A 16,899-nucleotide genomic window follows, 5' to 3' on the forward strand; every position below is an offset into this window, starting at 1 on the left:
GGACCACCGGTTAACTGATCTGGACGTGGTGGACGCGTGCTCCAGTTGACCGCAGTTGAACAGAGGGTGGTGAGAATTTCAGCCGAGCATCATTTAATTTCAGCGTGATTTGTGGTGAGGGAGTGAAGTGGCCAGGTGTACGTGGCCACATGCAACTGGAAGTGTTGTTCCTGAACTGTGTGTTTTCCCCCTGTAATCACTGTCGTCAATTGAACTGAGGTTTAAACGGCCAACACTCCTGGTTGCTTTAATTTTCACGTGAGTCAGCTGTCCACGTGTACTGCATGACTTCCGGCTGAGTGCTAGAGAAGGCAATCAGCTTAACCTTGCTAGATTCGTGGCTTACCCCACCATTCCATTCGTTCATGCAGTTCTTAAATTACATTCATACAATAGAGGAACAAATTTTAGTCACGTACCTGAAGTCAAATGGTTTTTGTGAGGTGCTTTTTGTTGCTGCATGCATCTGTTTCGGTGGTTGCATGATGGATCCTTTGTGCTATAAGCTCTTTGTTGTCTGATGTGTGGTTATTTTGCTTGTGCAGGTATCCTCTAGCCAAATCTAAGCTACAAGAATTCGTTTCCACGTTCAGATCTGCACCCTCAGGCTGCTGCTGCTGAATTTTCATAGGACCAAAACTTGTTTTCTCCATCACTCCCGAACGATAGATCAGATCAATCTGAAACTTGTTGAGCATGTTCCTATCATCATGATGCATCTCCCATAGCAAAATTGAGATCAATGGATGCACAGATTTCGAGAAAAATAGAAAATGTCTGAATATTTCAGAGATCAATTTCTCGGAAACCGTGCATCGGAATCAGCTGAAACTGCTTGGGTAGGTTACTATCACCCATATGCATCTCCCCATGAAACAGGTTTTGAAATGGATGCATGGATATGGAGAAAATGCAAAAATGGCTGACGGTGATGGAGGTGGATTTCTTGGAAACCGTGCATCGGAATGGGCTGAAACTGCTCGGGCATGTTGCCATCATCCCTATACAATTCCCTGTAAAACGGTTTTTCAAATGGATGCATGGTTTTCAAGTTAGGGCAAAAACAAATTATGTTCTATGTATTTTTTTCTTCAAAGCATTCTGCAAGTTTTTGCATGGTAAGAAAAACTGAGCTTGGGTTGTGATGCAGGCATGGAGATGATGGAGGGGGAGTTTGAAGATTGCAGGAGGACTTCTGACCCCTTGAGGAAGCTCTCATGTTTGCCAAAAGACCTTTTTCAAATCCATTTCTAGCTTCCTATAGAAATCCTGTAATTTCTACAGGAACTTCCTGTAGAACACACAGTTTTGAGGAAAGAAGCACAATGAGATGGAAAAATTGATGGAGAAGGGTGAGGGATGGAAACATGGATGCTTGCAGGCCTCATCGACAGGTTCTCGGCCTTCAGGTCCTCTTCAGAGATCAATTTTGGCTCGTTTGTAGGCTTCCTGTAGAAGACACAGAACTTCCTGTAGAAGACACAGAACTTCCTGTAGAAGGCATAGAACTTCCTTTGTCTTTGTTTTGAGCGATCCTCCTGACCTGCAATGTCCTTCTTGCAACCTGCAAGTATTCAATGGAAATTAGCTTTATTTTTATTTTTCTTTTTCTCTTTTTTTTTTTGAAAAACAACTAGGGCGCCTCATGGAGGTTTTCACCCTAATTGCCTGCCCTGGGCGCCTCCAAGGGAGGTTTTCACCCAGAGATCTTATTCTCTTTTCTCTTTTTTCCCAACCCATTGACCGCCTCATGGAGGTTTTCAATCAATGAGCCAATCTAAGGCGCCTCCGAGGAGGTTTTCACCTTAGATTTTTATTTTCATCTTATTTTCATTTTTTCTTTTTCTTTTTTTTTCTACCCTACCCTACTTGAAAAACAAAATTCTTTTCAAGTATAAGAATACTTCCAATGGAGCCATGTTCACATTGATATTAGAGATAAAATGATGTGGCGGCTTGAAATGCATGCGTTGACGGCTATCCAGATTTCAGAGACAAAATGATCTGACTTTGAAGGGATCAAACATAGCTGAGTGAATACATAGAAAATGTGTCGGAAAGATTTAATATGCAAAATGTAAAACTAGTTAGTACACCTTTGGCTAGCCATTTCAAGCTAAGTAAGGGGATGTGTCCCAAGACCCAGGAAGAGGTGGATTATATGTGTAAAGTTCCATATGCATCTATAATTGGAAGCTTAATGTATGCAATGGTCTGCACAAGGTCTAATATTGAACATGCATGTTGGAAATACTGGGGGGGCGGGGTGAATCAGTATTTCTTTTAAATTGTTACTTTTACCAATTAGATCACTTATATTTAAAACACAAAATGAACAATAAAAATAAATGCTTTTATTAATTTCTTCGTTACAATAAATCAAGTACAATATAAGTAGGGCTCCAACCCTAGGTGAAGACACCGATCTTCAATCTCCCAGGCTCCAACCTGTATTTTCCAAGCACCGACTTTGACTTCCAAGGCTCCAACCTTGTCAATTTTGAGGCACCAACCTCAAGGGCTCCAACCCTATATTTGGTTCAGGGTCCGACCTGGTTTCTTGAGGACTCCAATCCTCTCGTGCTCCAACCCTATCTTATCCAAGGCACCAACCTTGTCAATTTTGAGGCACCAACCCCAAAGGCTCCAACCCTATAGCTTTACTTTCTCAAGGTATGTTTGGTAAAACTTCACAACTCCCAATGTTTTCTTCAACAAGCCCTATCAATCTCCAGCTACGCCTACACTTAGTCTCCACGTCACATCATCGATGACAACCTTGTTCTTCACACAAAGGTGTAACCACTGCTCTTCATGATACCCAAACAAAACTTCTTCAAGGTCACCTCATAATGGCTTCAATGCATTATGGTATTCAATGATCTCCACAAATATTCAACATGCTGCTTCACAAAGTTCTCCAACTCTGCCCTATTCTGTTCTCAAGAGAAGACTTCAACAAGCTCTATTTGTTCAATCCTAATAAATCAACACTTCAACCACAACAACTATGACAACTTCGACCATGGCAACTTCAACCACGTCAACTACGGCAACTTCGACCACGGCAACTACGGCAGCTTCGACCACGGCAACTACAGCAGCTTCGACCACGACAACTACGACAACTTTGACCACGGAAAATATGGCAGCTTCGACCAAGATTTTATGCCCAAACAGAATTATCCTTTTTTTCGTCCTAAACAATAGTCTTCTTGTTCTCCTCGGCGTTCTATCTTCTCTTCCACTTTGTATTTCTGAATTCTTGCCTGAATTTCTTATCAAAATGAAGTGTTTAGACATTTATTTTTAGAGATTTAGTTTATAACTGAAGGGACACGTCTATTTGAAGTGAGGTCGACTTGTATCACTGAGTGTAGGTCAGCTCACTGCTAGGAATAATTTCCTTAACTTAAAAATTCAATATCTCACAAACTATTGGGAGTTTTGGGGCAAATAAAGGCTCATTAGAAAGAGGAAAAAATCCTCTTTAAGATGGTCTAGGATCCATTTTGAAAGGATGCCTCCAAGGTGTCCAAAATATATTTTCTTTGTGACTGTCCTTAAATTTTATGCATAAAAAAGTTTGGGACAACAGGAGGAATCTTTGGGACAGCGTGGCTTCTTCATTCTTTGGCTTATTCATTATTATCAATGTCATCATAGGATCATAGAGTCATTATGTAGGAGTGCAGCATCCATGTAGCATGACACATCAACAATGTCCTTCATATACTAGTGCAGTCATAATGATGTAGTGATATGTCATAGGTTCCAAGGTAGTCTTCCAATCATGTTCATCAAGTGTGGTCCACATATGTCATCATCATGGTCCACATAAGTCATCATGTAGACATGTCATAGCATGATTGACACTTCATCATCTTAAACAAGGGTTGTAGTCATCTTTTGGCATCTTCAAGAATATTTGCCATCCAGTCATTGCTATATCAACGATCAACTATTGACATCAATGACAACCTAGATTAACAATCTCCCCCTTTGTCATTGATGGAAATATTATTTCCCTTTCAAATATTCTCTCCCCCTTTGACATCAATGGCAAACGGGGTGTCCAAGAACTCCCTCTGTCGAGCTACTTCTTTTCTTCACGAATTTTTAGTTCTTCATAGGTATGTTACTCCCCCTGTCATGGTGCTCTTTTTTCTGGCAATGTGGTCCATGATATGTTTACATTTCTTCATGTGGTGAACTAGCTTCTCTTGTCTGCACAACCTCCTTTGGCTCAGGAAAGATTACCTGCTTAGTTTATCAAGTGGAAGACATCTTAACAACAATTCATCGAATAGATAAGAGATCATGTTCTTCAATGGAGCTACTCCCGGGAGATGATCTATCAACGAATGATTGTTCAAGTGTGACTCATCAAGGTTCTCATAGGATCCATCCATGACTAGCTACTGCAAGAATGCTTAAACATCATAAGCTCCCCCTAACTGTATGCATGGTCTTCTTTCTAACAGAGTCTCCCCATCAAATACTTAGATAATCAACGCTCAAGTAAACAACATGTGTTGTTGGCTGGAGAGTTCAAGAGATTTTCGAATTGTATTTGCTTCCTTCTCCATACTTGTGTAACTTTATTCTATGGCATAGTTCTAACTTGAGTAGGTTCCCAAGTCAAGTTACAATCACGTAACATATGTCCAATGCTATGGCAATTGAAGCACTCCATCTTGTTTATGAATGAGTAATCATGACTTCTTGCAAAATTGTTTCTAGGAGATTGACGGGGACCATTATATTTGTCTTTGTGATATGCTCTACAATCTTTTTTCATGTGCCCAAAGTTTGTACAAGAATAGCATTAACCAAAAAATATACTTTGGTACCTGGGAGATGAAGATTTCCTTGATGTACTTCTAAAGTCTTTTTTCCTTGGGATTCTTTTATGATATTCATTACCTCTTGTATTCTTGACACCATCTGGAAGTCTCCTAGGAGAAGGATTTCTTCCATAGTTGTCTTGACTCTTCTCCTTGCCTTTGCTGGAACTAAGAGCATCAACATTTCTTTCTGGCTTCCTCACATCCTTGCAGTTTGAAGCATTATCATTCTTGCTTGAGGATTCACCTGCATAGCCAAGACCTGATTTATCAAGGGGATACCATTGATGACTTAAGATGTCATCTAGGGTTTGAGAGCTTTTCAAGTTCTTATTCAACAAGTCAACTTCCTTTTTAAGAAAGACAATTTCTCCTTTCAAATTTTCACAATCTTCATCCTTCATAACTAGTTGCTTCTTCATTTCTTCCATCATCTTGCTTGCTTCACACGATTGGGCCTTAAGAGAAGTGATTTCTTATTTTAACTTGGTGATGTCATCATCCTTTTCTTATGGTTGGCATATCATGACGTTTCTCTCCTTTTCTACTTCATCAACTTGTCCTTCTATGAATGTCAAAGTTTCCATCACCTTCTCAGCACCTTGTGCTTGTTTCCTTGCTTCTTCTAGTTGAGATCTAAGGGAGGAGACCTCTTCCTTGTATTGACCAATCTCTGCTTCAAGTTTGTTCAAGCTTTTGTGCCTTTGTTCAAGGTGGCTTGACAAGGTATCTTCCTGTTTCTTTGCCTTATCCAATTGCTTTGTCATGGATATGACTTCTTCATGATGCTTTCTCTTGTTTTGATGAAATTCTTCCTTAATCTTGGTGAGCTCCTCATCTCTTTCTTGTACTTGAAGCTTGACAAGGTCAACTTCCTTCCTTGTCTTGTCCTAGTCACCAACTTGTGCTTTCTTCTTAAGTTCCTCATTTTCCCTTTTCGAAATGTTAATCTCTTCCATGGCAGCCATAAGTTTAGTGAGGAGATCTTCTTCAAAATATTTTTCATTCTCTTTGTCTTCTAGGTCTTCTTTAGCCTTGATGTTATCACTCTTATCTTCCCCTTCCTTGACGGGCTCTGGATTTCCTTCTTGTTTTCCATCATTTTCTTGACAAGATATCATTGTCAATGCTCCTTTTGAGTGAAGATCATGAAGTTTATCCCATATGCCTTTTGCTGATGAACATTTTTCAAAATTGGCCTTCATAGAATCAGGTAGCCCATTCAAGATTGCTTTCATTGCTCTTGTATTATGTTCCCTGGATTCTCCATCCATCATGCTATCAACAATCACTGATTTCTAGACTTCAATGCCTTGAGTCTTTAAGAAATTATTCATTCTTGCCTCCCATCTATCAAAGTTTCCATTGAACAATGGAGCCTTCATAAATTGATTGACTTCAATTTCAGCGGTTGAGGGGGACACATCTTTAGGAGGATTGGAGAATTTCTTCCTTGGCTTCACCATCTATGTTCTAATGATCAACCTTCAAGCTGTTAGGCTTTGAGTGAAGGTATTGGCTCTGATACCAATTGTTGGAAATACTGAGAACGGGGTGAATCAGTATTTCTTTTCAATTGTTACTTTTACCAATTAGATCACTTATATTTAAAACACAAAATGAACAATAAGAATAAATGCTTTTATTAATTTCTTCTTTACAATAAATCAAGTACAATATATGTAGGGCTCCAACCCTAGGTGAAGACACCGATCTTCAATCTCCCAGGCTCCAACCTGTATTTTCCAAGCACCGACTTGGACTTCCAAGGCTCCAACCTTGTCAATTTTGAGGCACCAACCTCAAGGGCTCCAACCCTATATCTGGTTCAGGCTCCAACCTGGTTTCTTGAGGACTCCAATCCTCTAGGGCTCCAACCCTATCTTATCCAAGGCACCAACCTTGAATTTAGGAGCAGCAATCCTATATTTGCCAAGCACCAACTTGGACTTTCCAAGGCACCAACCCCAAGGGCTCCAACCCTATAGCTTCACTTTGTCAAGGTATGTTTGGTTATACTTCACAACTCCCAATGTTTTCTTCAACAAGCCCTATCAATCTTCAGCTACGCCTTCACTTAGTCTCCACGTCACATCATCGATGACAACCTTGTTCTTCACACGAAGGTGTCACCATTGCTCTTCATGTTACCCAAACAAAACTTCTTCAAGGTCGCCTCATAATGGCTTCAATGCATTATGGTCTTCACTCATCTCCACAAATCTTCAATATGTTGCTTCACAAAGTTCTTCAACTCTGCCCTATTCTGTTCTATCTGCAGTTTACTTTAATGCTGATGTGATTGCTAATTTGGAAAAGATATTGAGCTAACTGTGAAAATTGAAATAAATTGCTCTAAGCATAGAACATACCTAAAATTAACATTGTGTCTATCTTGTTTTATGTGTTTTTGTATTTGAGTTTCTGCAATATTTTATGTGTTTCAATGCTCCGTTAATTAATTTAGTACAGGTAGACATATTCGTCCTCATACATGCCATGACATCTTTGTACTTGCCAAGATTTGTCTTGCTTGGTGCATGAATGTTCTCGCATGCAACATGACTTTTCCAACGTGATCCATGCATGTCCTTACAAGATCTACGACTTTCCTTGCACCACCACAAATGTTCTCTCACGGTTCATGACTACCCTTGCATGGGTTGAAAACTCTTTTATCTCATTATAACTCAAGATTCAAATTTCCATAGGGAAGTTGACAATCCTTCACAGTCTCCCTCTAATGCTAGACTCGTTCTAAGCCTACACAATATTTACTGGCTTACTCTGCTTCATGTACACATTCTAATCCATGTGCTCTTCACACTAGCTCTAATAGGATGTTGGATCTAGTCTAAGGTTAATCACACACATAGACGCGTTAAAAACCTTACTAGTACTTTGCCTAGCGGAAATCTTCAACAATGAAATCAATTAAGTACATAGAGATTTGAGCTCAAAGCTCAATTATTTTATTAATCCATCAATAAAATAAGAATGAGGCTCCCATACCAGGGATCATGGCCCTCGATCACTAGTACAGCTAATATACGTAGTATACAAATTAGGACTTGTGATCTGCATCCTCAGATCTACAATTTGCCCAACAAGAAAAGACAAGAACAAAGACTCAACTTGTTGATGTAGCCCTTTCAGTACACTTTTCTCTTGACACCTGGCAGGTCCTTTGCCCCCTTAGACCACAGAGAAATACCTCTTTGCCTATCAATTGCTAACGGTGTTTTTGCTCCTTCAAATGCATTGTACATCAGCTCATAAACATCAGCTACTCACAAGGATATTGATTTAGTAAGATCACTGTATGATTATCCCTTGAAAACATTTCAACACTCACAATCATTATGTCCTTCTAGATGACTGTACATTAGCGTTCAAATTCATGTTGTTCACAATTTCATTTCTGAACAAATTTCTTCCTACGCTCAAAAACTCTTCTTCCCTTAGCACATCAACTTTACCCTGCTTCGTTGGCTTCCCACAAACTCTGAGGCACTTCAAGCTAATTCTATAGACCCCTGACGCCTCTCGAACTTCTTTCCTCCATGTGGTCTAACATGAAACAATTGCAACCCTCATCTGTCTAATTAGCTAAGGCCTCTTGGCCCCTTTTCTTGTTTGCAAGCTTGCATCCCACTTCAGGTGACCTTGGTCTACATGTACCCTTCACTTCAAACACCTATGACCCTTCACTTATGCTCCAGCTTAGAAATTTGAGGACTAACACCTTTTAGGACTTCAGGCCTCCCTCTCATGAGACAGAACAACCGTGACCACAATTTCCTTTCAATCTGAAAACAAAGATGTCACGATCACCCCTTTGTAGCACAAAACCTTTTCCTCAGCCTTACTGAACCTCGGCCTTCTAGGACTGACAAATTCAACCTGCAGATGGTCCTTCTCTTTCTCGTCCTAGGGTTGTGGTTCTTCTTAGGGTTTGTATGTGCTCACAAGGTGAGTGCTATAACATGGAGATGTGGTTACACTGTGCATTGAAGGCCCAGGTGGGGACATGGGGCAGTGCACGTTAGCTCGACAAAATTTCTTCGACAGTATTCCATGAAGCTGGGTACCAAAGTCCCAGGACTTTTATATTCAGGTGGATGTGGCGCACTGGGCTAGTGTTTATGCTATGGTGGAGCAAGGAAAGGTGCCATGTTGTACGCCCACACCACCGCGGAGGTTGAATGGAGGCCAAGTCATCTTGGCAACATGGAAAGAGTCAAAGAGTCTTGACCGGGGTGATGTGATGTGGAGTTGAGCGCGCATCGGGGACATAAGTATCGGGCCACATTGGTGGTGGGGTCTGTAGGGCTCCATGTATGCTCAAAAGGAATGACGGGGGGTTGCAAGAGTTGCCTCCGAGGAAAGTGGTTCCAAGTTGATGTGGCCTTTAAGGGTCCCACACTCGTAATACTATACATATGGATTGGGTCGCCTAATGTATAGTGTGGTATTACTTGAACAGGATGAACAAGTCAGCAACCACAATAACACTGCCATGTGATAGTGAGAGGTTCACTGGTATTTCCACGTGGGCACCACCTAGGGACCGCATTGGTGCCATGTGGCAGGTCAGTGAGGTGGTGCTAATTAAATGGCTAATCCTTGGATGGCCATATCTCTGGATACGAGAGTCAGATGGAAGCAAAATTTATATCGTCAGAATCGTCTCAACGAGATGAATGTGATGGCACCATTCATTTTCAATTTCTCAGTTGGAAAATAAAGCGAAAAATTTGGACCCCATTTCCTTAACTAGACCATGGAGATTGGGTCATCTTAGTAACGGCCTCCTTCTAACCTTAGTTAGGGCTAGGAATAGTAGGGGCTATGTTACAAGTTAACCCTATGGTTCAAGAGTTATGAACCCTCTTTATCTTCTTCATACCCCTAAGTTCTTCTTGTCTTTTGCTTCGTCAAGTTGTTGGTCAGAATGGAGGAGAGAAAACTCTTATTTATACTGGTCTAGACTCCAATCACTCATGAACCAACATCTCTGTTGCAGAGGGGACCGACATGTGCTCTGGTAGGCCAACTTGACAGAGGTTGAAATAAATTGATTTTCTTCTTGAAAAATTAATTTCTCTTTAACGAGGAGGAATTAGGAGGCATGCAAATACTTTTTGGAAAGGGCTTAAAGTCCTCTATAAACCTATGTAGATTTCTTCTTGAACAAGAAATTCCTTTGACATCAATAGCAAATCTTTTTCCAACACATAGGATGATTTGCAATGAGGCAGAGGTGCCAACCCCTCCACCATGATTTTCGAGGGCCTCTACACTTCATTCGGCACAGGAAGGCCTCAACACATGCCCTCTAGAGGCTTATGCATGTGACATCAGCATTTCGGCCCTCTTTTGGATATGCATTTTCATTTTGATATTGGTTACTAGGTTGGCCTATGACCTAGACGCTTTTCTTGCCCATTAATTTATAATTTTAGGGGCTTGTAGGAAAAATAGACTATGTTAGACTTCATATATACTAGAGAGATGTCATTTCATCTCTCATCATCATCACGCTTGGGATCTCAGCCTCCTTAGGGAGACTCACACTTTTTCTTGGATTCTTGGATGAATGGATGCATTTTGACATTTGTAGTTGATTTTTGGACATCTTTTGGAGCTATTCTTGGCATAATGGATGAATTTTCTTGCTAAATTGTCTTGTAAGTGCTCTATTGTTGAAGATTTTTCTTTTTCATTTTAAATGTATGGAATGAATATTTCTAATCTATGCTAAATTGTGCCCTAATTTTTTATAAGTATTTATTGAATGCTAGTTAGAAGAAAATTGCATGCTTTTTTCATTCATGACATCGTAAGAAGTATCCTAGTGGTGAAACTCTTTGAAGTTTTTCTCATTAACTCCATTATTCCTTCAGTAGGTAAATGCTTGAAAATTGAGCTACGGCATCAATTTTCAGCCTCCTTAAGAGTAAGGTTGGCCAATCTTTGACATCCATGACTCCATATACCCAAGGGACAAGGCACTATTCCAAGTCTTTGGTGATCAATCTAAAATTTTATCCATTTTCTCCTTCCTTAAAATTTTGGCCCTTTCAAGGATAGAGGAGAAACTAGGGCTTGGTGTGAATTTCTAGGAGAGAGGAATTTTGGAAGTTTGAGAGCCTAAACATCAAGTTGACTTGATTTTCCACAAAATCTCTCAATTTGGTGGGCATCCACTCAAATTTTGTCCATAAATTCTCTTTCCTTGGGTGTTTTCCCTAAGAGGGAAACCCTAGTGTTCATTCTCTCAACTTAAGGACTTTTTGAGGGTTTCATGAGCCTTGGATTAGTTGATTACCATCATAAGAATACCTTTCCCTCGAGCCTTGACCTTGTGAATGCCTATCACCATCAAAAAACTCAAAAACCTAGGTCTTGAGCCTTCTCTTCTAGGGCTTTCTTCTAGGGCCTCTCTTTGCGTGAGCTTTAGCTGGATCACTTTGCACCTTAATATTAATATATCTGTTTTAAGTGATCCCTCCTTTACCGCGATTCCGCCCATCGGCGAAAATCCGTAAAGAGCGGGGGGTTTTGGTTGAGGTGACTTTGGGCATCTACCCCATTGTTGTCCCATTGTCTAGTTTACACCTTGTAGGGTTTCCCTCAATCAAGGCCTGCTAGATTTTCCAGCAACAAGCTGATTTTGGATGTATAGCTTCATCTATACATGCTGCTTCTGAATTTTTCATAATGTAATAATCTATAGGAGTTAATTTAGACATGTGTTCCTTCTAAAACGTCATTTGTGTGTATCATTCTTTTTATTCTTGCAATATATATATATTGCAAGAATAAAAAGAATGATACACACAAATGACGTTTTAGAAGGAACACATGTCTATATATATATATATATATATATATAGAGAGAGAGAGAGAGAGAGAGAGAGAGAGAGTATTTCTAGCATACACATTTGGGAGACTCATGTTTCCACAACATTTCCATTTCCAAAACTTGTTCCTGTTTCCATGTTTCGTGTAATTTAGAATTATAGTAATGCCACAGAGAATAAAAAATAGATCAATCACCTGTGCACCAACGTTATGATGATACACATCCAAAGGCCAGTAAACACATTATGAGTCTTACTCCTAACATTATTTTAGTGTGACGTATGACTTTATTACATTATGTCTAAAGTCACTTTATTATCTAATACTAACACCTAATAGACAACGATATGACCATTAGACCATCTATGTTAACTAAACCAGTAATATCACTGTTCTGAACCATTAAAGAGTTGGTCAAACTTCAATTTTGAGTAAAATAGAGTATTTTTAAAGGCTCTTTCATGTATACTAGCTTCAATGAGAACCAGATTTTATATGTACATACATACATCCTGCAACCTGTAGCTCAAAGATGTTTTGTATAAAATACTTACTAACACAAAAAAGTAACATAAACTGTGAACAAAAACTTAATACCTGCATGCCAGTAACAGATTTCAACACTCCCCATATAATGTGCTTCTTGACACGAGAAAATAAGCGACGCCAGGTGCCAGTGAAATCAACTCGAGTGAAGGTGTCCATCAACAGCCTCAACTCATTAACTGCAAATCGAGATCCCTCATAGGTCACAAGTAACTCCACCTGCATTAAGAGCAAAAACACTAAGAGAAGAATACTGCAAGCCATAAGAGGAAATTTTGCTAACTGATTCCATACATTATATCTCTTTTTCGATACACTGTGATCTATTACCTGACTAATCTTTATGTTCTGAAATTCCAAAGTTTTTCGTACTCTGGAATCTTTCTTTTCGTCTTGTGATTTGTTCAGCTTCTTCTCTTCATGAGAAGGCCTGCCTGCCTTATTAGGCTTACTCTCTCTCAATCTACTTTTGGATGCGTCAACACTGCTTATTAGCCCTGTTGTTGCTCCACTAGGAATGCCAGATGGGTGATCAACTGCTGAGATAAGGGGGCCACTTTTTGAACAAGAAATATTTGAACCTTGTGCATGAAATACAAGCTCATTTGCAATGGATTCTGCTACATTTTCCTCTGAAGTTCTGTCAAGTGAGGATGTTCTTTGGTGTTCTGTTCGAGAACCACCAATGAAGCTTGTCTTATGATTCTGTAATCTAGATGCCTGCATGGAAAATTAACAGTTTGTAAGATTAGAGGAGGATATAAATGTTGTCTTACACTTCTGTAAATGGAATTCCTGCATAGAGAATTAACAGATGCTAATAGCCTAATACTAAGATGTTTATGAAGACTGACTAATTTTACTTTTCCTAACACTAACAACAGAAAGAAAATGGCCATAGTGAGATAAGGAAAAGGCATTTCCCAACATAAGAAGTTCCAGACACCAGTCAGAATATCAGAATTGTCACTAAATAGAAATTCATTATGTTACCCAAAACAGCAAAGACATACAAGAGCCCAATGACTCAGGTAGCAACATGCTGGAGTTGAACAGCTAGCTGGCACAACAGTGTTAATGCTGACAGATGCATTTGACCAATACTTTATGGTGCATAACAAATAAACACTCAAAGCATAAAAACCTTAAAGATGTGGCACGCTCCTATTCAAATAAATTATCTGCATAGCACCTAAAGAGTATCTTGTATTTATCTACGAGTGCCTTTACCATCACAATCAAAAAATTGATTCAGAAGACCAGAACTTTTTTCAACTCCTTTAGAAGATTTGAATCTAGATTTAGCTTTGCATTATTGAATATGCAAATGCTGATTGATTGTCATGTACGATGACATAAAACATTATCGGACTATATTCCATCTGCATATTCTATTATGCATCCAGCAGGCTGTTAATCCCATCATTAAGTACTTCAGGCTTTTAGGAAGCACCGTAGATTTAGCTTTTACTACATGGCATGCTTCACCATATTGGCATTTTAAAGGCACAAAACTGGAAAATCAGAGAATTTATTGTTTAGTAATAAATGAACCATTCAATAGATCAACATAAGCTTTTCTTTATACAAGTGATAAGCTATTTAACTATCATGACAACTAATATTTAATTTTTAGTTATTGAGATAAGGGAGTGTCATCATAGCTGGCCCCCTTCATCCCCAGGCTAGAGTGATAAGTTTCCACCAGGGTTGCAAACATCACAATTATTGCAAAAAGTATTGGGAAATCACAACTTTCTGGACTGGCAAATTTCTCCAGCCAAAAAAAGGGCGATTTTTTCAAGGGAGAAAAGTCGTGGTTTATCGTAAACTGCATGAAAATTTTTAGATTTGGTGGAAAGGTCACTGGTACATGGATGGCAGCAACTTAAGCAGTGTTATAAGAACTGTCCTGAACTGGGCCCTTGGAACACAATTTTATTAAAAAAACAATAATTTATGAGTGGCGCAGCCTAATACTTAACCATACTTTGTAATTAATGGTAATGTTAAATTCTTAAAAGTACATTCTCCTTTATCTTTTACTTTCATCCTTTTACTAAATTCCAACCTCATTGGATTTCATATGGAGAAAGTAGAATTTTATTTCCTGCTCAAAATCTAGTAGACTTCACACTTTTTAGGATTTCAGGATGGGGGATTGCAATGTTTCCATTGGAATCTGTTATATATGAGTGTATGGAACTAGCATTTAATTGCACCAAGCCCTCTATGTACCTCGATGTTACTAGCATTGATTATTGAACTCCCCTATGAGGACCTTGGTAATATTGTACCCATCACTTAAAAAGCATCTTGATTTGACATGTTAAGCTTTTTCTATCTTATTTTAATGCTTAGAGGGCAATATTGATAATGAGGATCCCAATATAGGCAATGATTTTGATGATGGATATGTATTTCTTGTAGCATGATTTTTTGCACCTAGCCAGCCAGCCATGCAGCGCCTGACAGCCACCACTAGTTGATGACGTACCATTATATCTCTGCCACATTCATCAGTGATATGCTTCTCACCCATTCGGCAAGAGCACATGGACAAAGGTGGGCTTCTGATCAAAAGGTACTTGATTCATTTTGCAATCAGGGGCTTACATTTGTTTGTATTTGGGCATTTGATATCGATAATGGGGTGAACTGAATGGAGGAATTTTGACCATGATCCTGTTCCCTCACCTTAAAAGGGGGGGTTAAATTTTGATCCTAGTCCAGTGGGACCCCCCCCCAACCCCCAATGACCCAATGGGTATAGGAGGGACACTACTCGGAAACCTTGATTGAGATAGCATAGTTCCATCTATCCCTATTCCATACTTACCACTTTCCATCATACATTACAAGCCCTTGTATCACATCCATTCTTCAGGTTCAACTAACCAATGGTTCTCTAGGGCTTGGCACCCATACATCCTCATATCTGGGTAGCACTTGAAACTTTGCCCTAGGAGGTTGATGCAGCTAAAAGAAAAGGAAAAAGCATATCATGGCCACAAAATGAAATAAAGAGGAATATCAAAATGCAAAAGATGGCCAAGACATACATATTAGCACGTGGGCGAAAACCTAGCCTGAGCTCTACCTCACTCATTATGGCCATCACCCAGTTCCTGAGCACATGTTGCTCCATTATATCAGGAACCTTTACATGTCCCAACTCCAATGTGCAATGAAATGATTCATCCTTAAGGGGTAATACAACTATTGTACATCGTTCAAAGCAAGCTCTAACCCTTTGAGCTATTATCAAGCAAAAGTAAAAGGCGCACAAGAGGGGTGGAAAAACAAAGGCCGAGTTTGTTAGGGTCCCACCTTAACCCCCTTATTTATGTAATGGGATCACGTCATAGTCAAGAGTCAATAAAGCCCATATTAATAATTGTAAGTGGTTAATCCACAATTAATGACGGAACCACAGTCACTTGCAAATGGGCCGTAATATTAGATAGATGGTATTAATAAAACCCACGGTATTGGTCTGTGGTATTGCATGTATGAGTCATATATAAAAGATAGATACTCCCTGCGAGGAGCATCGTGTCTTATTTTGTAATCGAGCTCTGCTCTATTGGAGGTTGCCCCCTCGAAGAGGCAAGTGAACATTACTCTCTAAATAATAAAATCATTGCTATTCTGTGTTCTGGGTATCTTTTCTTCGCATATTCTGTATTTGGTTATCATTTTGCAAGTTAAGATCATAACAAGTGGTATCAGAGCACTTTCCAGGGCCGGTGGGATCTCCATTTCTTAGCAAAAAAAAATTGGCTAGAGACGTGTTCCAGCGTCTTTAAACCACGGGATCTGTTGTTGAGCGCATAAACCTGCAGATTTGGGGAGGCATGCACGCAGGAAATACAAGAGGTGGTCACGTCTGTTGGACTCCCTTGTAACCCCTGTGGGTACCCCTTCGAGTAGTAGCGCATTAGACAGAACCGCGCACGGACTGTCTTCCACGTACCCTTTGGGTATATCGGAAGCCCCCTAGGCTCCCTTGAAACCTCGCCATAGATAAACCGTCAGCTGTCTTGCAGCTACAGTACACCGAGAACAGCACTCGGAGAGATTACTTGCCCGTACAATAGGGTAGTCGGGTTGTACGGCTAAGGGTACGGATGATCCTCCTTAGTTAGAGCCCTGAAACATTGGGCTGAGTACTACTGTCAGACCCTTATGTATATTGCGATCTGTAGCACCTAACACTCTTCAAGACCATAGTTCCCTTTTCTATCGGGGGATCACACATCATCTCTTCCAGATCCGTTTGTGCAAAGGGGTGCAGCAGCAGCAGAAATCAGTCCAGCAGTCTCGAGTTCGCAGATCAGCCATTCTGATCTATTAGATCCATCAAATCCGCAGAAGCAGTCTGTTCCGCCGCCCAAAGCTATCAGATCCGCCATTCAGATCTCTCAGATCCACCAGATCGGAGTCGTTGTGAAGGGTTCCTATACTGGGGTATAATTTTCGCAGGACTTTTGGCCGCATTGACATTTTGAGGATTTGGTGACTGCAGTATTGATAAGGAAGGAGTAAAACTCCATTGGGAGTTTTCAGGAAAAAAAAAAGTCTGAGATCTTTCGGGGCGCTTATTGGTGATCTAGCCCACCAGAATCCGGACGACGAG

The 16,899-nt window shown here is 40.0% G+C and overlaps 1 protein-coding gene across 1 annotated transcript in view; it reads right to left on the minus strand.

Annotated features, from left to right (window-relative positions):
• Positions 1–16,899, minus strand: part of LOC149145505 (protein SABRE-like) — a 366,058-nt gene that overhangs the window by 23,711 nt on the left and 325,448 nt on the right. Inside the window, 2 exon segments of the mRNA XM_089452896.1 lie at positions 12,312–12,479; positions 12,591–12,980. Coding sequence (XP_089309022.1) covers positions 12,312–12,479; positions 12,591–12,980 — 558 coding nt within the window.

This window comes from Pinus tabuliformis, chromosome X, assembly GCF_031772625.1.
Source record: "Pinus tabuliformis cultivar Carrire ecotype Pingquan chromosome X, CPIR1, whole genome shotgun sequence".
Lineage (NCBI taxonomy): Eukaryota > Viridiplantae > Streptophyta > Pinopsida > Pinales > Pinaceae > Pinus > Pinus tabuliformis.